Source organism: Haemaphysalis longicornis, unplaced genomic scaffold, assembly GCF_048455015.1.
Source record: "Haemaphysalis longicornis isolate Haplotype H1 unplaced genomic scaffold, Haemaphysalis longicornis Haplotype H1 scaffold_8, whole genome shotgun sequence".
NCBI lineage: Eukaryota > Metazoa > Arthropoda > Arachnida > Ixodida > Ixodidae > Haemaphysalis > Haemaphysalis longicornis.
Window position 1 is genome coordinate 194,911,969 of NW_027526445.1, and position 8,411 is coordinate 194,920,379.

Sequence of the window (8,411 nt, forward strand, 5' to 3'; positions counted from 1 at the left end):
CTTCAGTGCATCTGGTTCCTTTTGCCGCTTCCTGCCGGAGATGTTGCTTGCAGAAGCTCGGGCGTTCACCGTGGTTGGTTGTTCACTTGGCTAATGGCGCTCCAATGCTTTTCCAAAGCAAAACTGCAAGCATGATGGTTGAAACTTTTATAACATCTGTTTTTCGCGTATTTAAAAATTACATCATGTCGCGGAAAGCTTTTATTTACATTTATTTCACGTCGTCAACGACATCGGCATTGTTTATTTTAGGAAAAAACATTTCTACGTGCTTCTCCAGTGACCTCCCGCCGAGCACAAATATTGTGACGTCACAAACTGTAGTACCCGAAAGCGTGTATAGCGCTGGCACCAGTTTTCACGTTTCTGGCATTTTCTGCCTTATTTAACACCTACGAGTTGCCCGAATGGTGAATTTGGAAACCCGGCCCCTCAAAGTATCGATACAGGCCACCTTGTTTCCACCCTTTAGTGTCCCTTTAACTACAAAGACCACAGAGCGGCGTAAACTACAACTAATGTTCTTTTTTTCTTCTTTCTCCTCCTGGGCAGATCCCGGGAGCCAAGCAAATCGACGGGACCACTCAAGACGGTGAATGTTCAATACGCCTGCAGTTTCACCACCGCAACTCAATTAGGACGGTGGGATACGTTCTAAACAACGGCTGCGCCAACCACTGAAAAATTACGCGGAGGAAACTCCTCCATACATAGAGGTGGGTCGGCCATAGACCACACGCCGCGTGCCGTCTTATGGAGCAACAAGGAGAAGGAAGAAGATGGCTGCCGGTGTGTTTACCGCGACCATGGGCTCCCTGCGGTTGCAGCTGAACGACTTCTCCCGCCCCGAGTCCGTTTGCCTGCAGGCGTTCGGTGTGGCACACGCCCACACCGCAGGCCTTCTGGACTTGGCGGGCGACGCGCAGGGCGGCTACCGAGTCTCCTTTTAGGCGCACGGACAGCACTTCAACCTCTGGCTGTCCCAGAACCCGCGCCACGTGAACCACATCCCTGTGTTCGGACATAGCCCCAACGGCATGTCTCAAGTCGCTTACGAGGCCCACTACAGCCTGTACATCGGCCACCCCGACGGCAACCCACGTTCCAAGGTGATGGGCTACCTCCGCGACGGCGTGTTCGGCGGCGTCATCCGCACCGAGAACAATGTGTCTTTCGTCGAGCCGGCCGACAACTTCTTTCTCGAGAAGCAGAACTACGAAGAAATCGCCTACTCTCAAATGGAGGCGGACGCACCGTAGTGCGTGGCCTTGCAGGGAGGCGATGCGCTAGCTTCTATAGAACGCGGCCCGGGCCGTAGACAAAAGCCGTACTGATGGTCACAAGTACCTCAAGTTGGGTTACGAATCGTTCATCACATCTACGATATGTTTCTCGAGCATTTGATAAATCAAGAGACCACCAATATAAGAGTACGTTCGAAGTGTCCTTTGTTTGGCCGCCCGAACTACAGGCGACACGGTTGTTGTGTCGTGGCGGCCACCTCACAACACACGCCCTTAACACGATCAGACGAGACGTCAGCTTTTTCGTTTTGCCTGGCAGTGTCGGATGGGCTGATACCCACACGAGAGCATATTTTAGCGCCTATTTTCGCAAGGACTAGTTCATTTAAAATAGCTTCTTTTTGTGTAGCATTGGAGACTGGAATTTGCATTTTGAGTCAATTCTATAGCCGCTGACAATTTTTCTAGAGAATTGGAGCGGCGCTTGTCTTGTTGAAGCGGTGGTATTGACGTGAATACAGTGATACCTTGTTTCATATCAGTGTGTTGGTATGATTGATGTCGCATTCTGTTCGACTTCGTGATTTATATTGTCCGTATTTTGTCCATATAGCGTTGCGTTTTTTGTTTTGGAAAAAGGTTCACGTACAGCGCGGGAGACGAGGACGCCGAAGAACACAGGACAACGCTGCGCATTCACTGTCGAGATTCTGGTTGCGTCCAAATCTTCCAAGCATGTGAAATTATCTATAGACACCGTGAACAGTTAACACGCTAAATTGTAGAACCTGAACAGATACAGCGATTTGGTGAACTTTGCGTCAGCTTGCCGTCGATAGCACTTTCCAAAAACGAACTCCATTTTCTGGCTCTGTCGCGATAGGGTTGAACATGTGTGCAAGTGAGACCTCATGCCCATCGTTTTCTTTCTCTTTTTTATGTTTCCCCTTCTGTATATATTCTGGGCGGTATATTCAATAAAGCTTGTTTGGTTGGTTGGTTGGAACCAAAAATCAGCGCTTGTCCTGTATTCTTCGTCGTCCTCGTCTCTCGCGCTGTGAACCTTTTTCCAATATGAATTACCAACACGCCCAAGCTTCCAGTCTACTGACTTTTGTTGTTGTTGTTGTTGTTGATGTTCTTTCTGATACGGACCAATGATCTTCGTATTCTTCACTTGCCCCTCCTGCTAGGGCCATTTTGGCCTGCAGTAGTTTGAAATAAGTAAATACTGACGGTGACAGAGGAAGTATTAGTGAAGCTGGCTGGTGATGTTCCAAATCAGTTGTCAGCGGTGATGGATTTGTAGCATTTCATGCTGTGTTCTACGCCCAGGGGTTCGCGATGATCCCTGTTGTATACTCCGCGTTCGGCCAAATGAGAGTATCACATTTTAGAATCCTAGAAACGTCTTTAAAACAGCCATTTAGCACTCTGGCAAGCTTTTTGAACACGCACCGCAATTAGCCTCTAACAAACGGTGCCGCTCGTTCCAGCTTCACCGGCCCGCTCTGGTTCCCCGCGATGTCGGCATTGTTGCTTACAGGTGAGAAAGGAGCAACGGAAACTTACTGGACGGCGGCGGGAAATATCCGCTTTACCTGCAGGGGGTACCTGTTGCAGGATTGTTGCTGAGAAGAACTTTGTTTTCCGGTCGTCTTCCTTCTATAGCCGGGCTGCTCGCTGCGCGTCGGACGGGTGCGCGACTGTATGGTATGTCCCGGTCTTCCCTGTGCGGTCGCTAGGTGGTAGGCATAGGGGTTCCACCCGGTTCGTAGTGGACGTATAGGTGATTACTACTGTGTGAGAAACTAATGGCCAGCTTTGCTGCTTACGTACTATTTGATTCTGATAACTCGCTACTTTCTGCACTGTTCCTACGCTGGCTACGTACACCATGCAGTACTAGACTACGACGATCCCGATGGACAGGAGAGCGCACATGGGTCGGAGGAACCTGAAAGACCTTTATTCAAGATGGCAGGCCCTTAAATAGCTAGGGTACCACTGCACACTGGCTGTTTGGAGCATAGCTGAAGGTCGAAGACCATGAAAACCCCGATGTAGTGTTGTACATAACCAAGAACCTTTGGCACAGCCCTTTGGCAAGCGATAGATGCATCTGCAGGTCAGCGTACAGCGGTGACACAGCGCTATACAGAGTGAGCCGTGGTGTTCCACAAGGTGGTGTCCTCAGTCCAACGCTCTTCAACGTCACTATGACGGGCATAGAGAAGTGCTTACAGCAGTCAGTGGAAATATCCTTGTACGCGGATGACATCTGCATATGGAGTGCTGGACGCAACAGGCGGGTACTGCGTGCGAGACTTCAACGGGCAATAAATTCTATTGTGGCGTTTCTAGGAACCCGAGACCTAGATATATCAGCTGGGAAGTGCGCTGCCATCGCATCCACGAAACGTGATATATCAAATTATGGACTCACCATTGCAGGCTGAAGTATCCCATATGCTCCGCCTCACAAGTTTTTGAGTGTGATATTGGACAGGTCACTGACTTGGTTAAAACATGTCCGCTATTTAAAAGACAAGCTGGCGTCCTTCGCAAACATTTCCAGCATGATATCTAGTAACGCCGGCGGATGCAACGTCCCGTCTCTTCTTCGGCTGTATGACGTCATGTGCGTAATATTGTTACGCTAAAGCCTTCCTGTTCTTCTCCCCCTATAAAAAGGAAATCCGAGAGTGCTGCAAAGTATACAAGCGCAGGTCCTGAGGGTGTGCATTGGAGTTCCGAAGACCACATCCATGGTGGGAACTATGGTGGAGTGTGGACGATTGGCACCACTTGCGCTTGGCGCGCAAGAGCTCCTTCGCGCTCAACTGCGATTTGTAGCATGGCAGCAAGGTCACCCCCTAGCACACAGCTCAGCCAATAAAGTGCGAGACCTTCTGTTTCTGCATTACCAGCACCCTTCTCCATCGCTACAACCGCCTTGGATGTCCCCGCGTCTGAAAATTACAACTTGAGTGCGCGGCATTACCAGCAGACAGGATATCACCACCCCTGCCTTAAAGTTCTTCGCCTTGGAACTGATCTTCCAAAAAGACAGGGCCCACACCCATCTATACACGCATGGATCTGTGACAGCTAGCTCATCGGCTATAGGAATCTGTTTTCCGTCCTCCCGTACCGCCTTCAGCGCAACGCTTCGCCACAGGGCGACATCCCTGGTCACCGAACTTGCCGCTCTGCGTGCAGCTTTCGCCTACATCATCGAGCAACCAGCACGTCAGTATGCAATCTTCACGCATTCTCGGGCGGTCCTTCAGTGCTTAAAATTGTACCCGAAAGATCAGCTGGTTTTCGACATCCCTGCATTGCACTTACAAGCTCTAAATGCACACCATCATGTAGAGCTTTAGTGGATTCCTGCCCACGGCGGTATACCTGGAAACGTCAAGGCGGACACTGCGGTATCGATAGCGCATGATCTGCACGGGCCACTGATACCGATACCGTTCTCCAGAAAAGATGTTTCTGCCCTTGCGTCCAAGGGTGCCTGGAGATTTCAGCGATCTATGTGGGCTGTTGCGCCGCAAAATTATGCGCCGCTTCACTCCATAGACCCGCACGCGACCTTTAGGATGCCCGACGGACTTTCCAAGCATGACGAAGCGGTTCTTCACCGCGTGCGGCTAAATGTCGCTTACACAAGTTATTTTCGATTCTAGATGAAGCAGACCGCTTCCTCATCCTGCAGTCTTTGTGACGTGCGCGAGGACTTCAACCCCGTATTATGGGAGGGTACGCGGTATAGAGCAGCTAGTGTCTTTTAGTGTCCTTGGGTCTTCCGCTTTCTAGAGGACTAACTCTAAGTGATGTGCTAGGCCCTTGGTAGAACTCTAAACGAGCATCTCGAGTGACAAAAGCTCCATTGTATTTCCTGCGAAGCATAGGACTTGATCGGACTCTTTAAACAGGACTCTATTAATGAGCGCGTTATCTTAATCACAGTCGTTATCATCATCTCTTCATCGATTTCAGTTTTTCATACATCTGGTGTAGCAAGCCAGGCGCCTTGGCCAGGCTAACCTCACCAGTATTATTAAAGACTATTCTCTCTCTCTTGGCAAGCTCAGCTGCTATCATGATCATTATCATAAAATACGCTTCTATCACCATTGGCTGTCAGGGTACGAAGAAGACGGTGCACAAATTCGGAGCGCTGTGATTGTCGGCGTTTACACTGCCAACTTGTAAAGTTCTTTTGTTTCAATTTTTCCCGCTTTTTTTCCTTTTTCTCTATGTTAAATTTTAGATTTACAGGCTTTCAAACTGTCATAAACTTCCTTTATACAGAACCCTGCAGGATCTTCATTCCCACCACTCGTGTTTGGCCGATCTCCTGAGTGGATATGTGCGATTCACCAAAGGACATCATTGTCATCCGTGAGCCCTGAGACGCTAAATCCTCTTCGCAGCAAGTCCGTATGGCCATAAAGCCAAGGCTTTTGCCTCGGACCCACGTTGCTGGACGAAGGTTCACGTCTCGTCTGTAACATTTTTCGGGTAGAGGAGCTGGGTATAACGTCTTCCGAGGCGGAAATATAATTGTCCATTTCTCACAAATTTAGCTATCAACGCACATAAAGCTGACCATGACAAAAGGCGAATGTTCAATTACACCCGCTTCACCACTGCAACCCAATGAAACGCTGAGATGAATTAAGGTGTTGATGCCGTTCATGTTTGACTTCGCCAAATCCCACAGAAATAATGCCGAGGCAAGAAATAGTTCACCAAGACGGCAACTGGCCAGTCATAAACCACTTGAGCAGTAACAGGGCGCCTGCAGAGAGCGTGGACAAGAATAATAGGAAGACCATTAACTCAATGGAGGGACGAAGTAAGAAAATTCGGTGGCAAAAGATGGACTAAGGCTCGCAAGATAGAGACGGTTGGAAACACATCATAGAGGCTTTCATCGTGCACAGTGGGTACAAAGAAGCTGCTGATGATGATCGTGACTCGCCGCGTGCCTTCGGAACAGCAAAGACAAGGAGGACACGGTGGGCCGGTGAGGCGGCCACGACCATGGGCTGCCGGCTGCTGCCGCGGTCGCTGCTGCTGCCATGGCTTCTGATGGGCGTCGTGTGCGGCGAGCTGAGCGAGTTCGTGAGCCGCTACGAGCGCGTTCGCATGGAGTCGTTCAGCTTGCCGCCCACCCGCAGCGTGGACGCCATGGACGTGGCGGCCGACGCGCAGGGCGGCTACCGAGTCTCGTTCCAGGCCTACGGACAGCACTTCAACCTCTCGTTGGCCGAGGACCCGCGCCACGTGAACCGCATCCCCGTGTTCGTGCACAACACCAGCGGCGTGTCGCGGGTCGCGTACGAGGCCGACTACAGCCTTTATATCGGCCGCCTCGAGGACAACCCGCGATCCGAGGTCATGGGCTACTTCCGGGACGGTGTATTCGACGGCGTCATCCGCACTGAGAACAACGTATACTTCGTTGAGCCGGCCGACAACTTCTTTCTAGAGAAGCAGAACTACGATGCAGTTGTGTACTCTGGCATGGAGGTGATAGCCCCGGACTGCGTGACCATGAAGGGAGGCGTCCGCGCCTGCTTCCAGAACACGACGCGCGCCGTCGGGCCCTCCAAACAGCTGCATCGCTTGTCGGCTGATGAGGACCTGCTGACGCGAATGAGTGCCCAGAGGATGCGAGCTCCCTCTTCCACCACCTCCTCGTCTGGATCGTCGGGTCTGCGGGTGTGCGGAATCGAACTCCTGGCAGATCACTCGTTCTTCCGGTCCCGCAACCGCAACGTGAACCTCGTGGTTCAGGAGATGATCCTGCATCTACACTATGCCGACCTAGTGTTCCGCAACACCGACTTCCAGCTGCCGTTCCGCGTGGGCCTGATTCCCGAGAAGGTGACTATCTTCACCGAGCCGAGCAGCAAGGGCTACCCGCTCGGCCAGGAGGACCTCTCGGCCAAGGACTACCTAGCAAGCTTCTCGTTCTACGTACAGCGTCACTGCCTCGTGGTGGGCTTCTCGCACCGGCCTTTCGAGAGCAACACGCTCGGCATCTCGTTCGTGGCCAATCCGGACCCGGAGGGACCCGTGGGTGGCATATGCGAGCTACCCATGCGCTTCATCGACCAGGACACCATACACAGCTTCAACATCGCCTCCATCACAACGAGCACGTCGAACCGCAAGCGCGTGCCGCACGGCGTGTCCTTCGGCACGGTGACGCACGAGATCGGCCACAGCTTCGGCTCGCCGCACGACCCGGCCGCTGACCCCGCCTGCCACCCGATCGGAAAGTCCGGCTTCTTCATCATGGTGAAGTACTCTGTGGACGGCTCGCTGCCCAACCACCGTGCCTTCTCGCCCTGCTCGGTTCGCGACATGCGAAAGGTGCTGCGCGCCAAGGGGACCTGCCTGGCCGAGGATGGAGCGCGGTGTGGCAACGGCATCATCGAGCCCGGCGAGGAGTGCGACTGCGGCTCTGAGGCCACGTGTGAAACTCTGGACCCGTGCTGCTCACCGGCGCCGTCGGGCCCACAGCTGCACGAGTCGCTGTTGCAGCCAGCCCAGCGAGATTTGCCGTGTACGGTGCGCCGCACCGGGGGTTCCACCTGCAGCCCGCGTTCGTCCGCCTGCTGCAGTGACCAGTGCGGCGCCACGCTGCTGGCCGCGGGGAGAAACGCGTCGTGTCGGCCCTTCGATGAGTGCATGGCGTCCGGCGTGTGCGACGACAAAGGAGTCTGCCGGCCGCTCACGGCGCGCGCGGACGGGTACCCGTGTCGCGGCACCAAGAAGACCTGCCGCCAGGGAAAGTGCAAGTCGACGCCGTGCCAAGACCGCGGCCTGCTCGACTGCGTGTGCGTCGACGAGGGCCGGTACGGGAACGACGAGTGCCACATCTGCTGCCGCAACGGGACTCGCGGCGCCTGCCTGCCTGCCATCGAGCACGGCCTGAAGTCGCTGGACGGCCGTCTGTTCGTGCAGCGCTCCGACTTCTTCTGCCACGGTCGCCGTGGACAGTGCGACGGCTTCGGCATCTGCATCGTGTCTCCCACCATCTCGCACAGCAGCACGTCCTCAGCAGCCTCCATTCGGGCGCCCATGGTCGTCGTCGTCGCGATGCTGATGTTCAGCGGCAGGCTGGCGCGCGAGTGGCAATAA

The 8,411-nt window shown here is 53.4% G+C and overlaps 1 protein-coding gene and 1 long non-coding RNA gene across 2 annotated transcripts; both read left to right on the plus strand.

Moving 5' to 3' along the window:
* Window positions 1–325: 325 nt before the first annotated feature.
* On the plus strand, window positions 326–2,204 carry LOC144149355 (uncharacterized). The gene is made up of 2 exons (XR_013318281.1): window positions 326–437; window positions 553–2,204. It is a non-coding gene; the product is annotated as an uncharacterized LOC144149355 (long non-coding RNA).
* A 4,098-nt stretch (window positions 2,205–6,302) lies between these two features.
* LOC144148643 (disintegrin and metalloproteinase domain-containing protein 10-like) lies at window positions 6,303–8,411 on the plus strand. Its single transcript, XM_077680154.1, has one exon. The coding sequence runs from the start codon at window positions 6,303–6,305 to the stop codon at window positions 8,409–8,411; it is 2,109 nt and encodes a 702-aa protein (XP_077536280.1).

What these genes read in the sequence shown, in the direction of transcription:
- LOC144148643 (XM_077680154.1), top strand. Translation starts at nt 6,303, where the DNA reads ATGGGCTGCCGGCTGCTGCCGCGGTCGCTGCTGCTGCCATGGCTTCTG.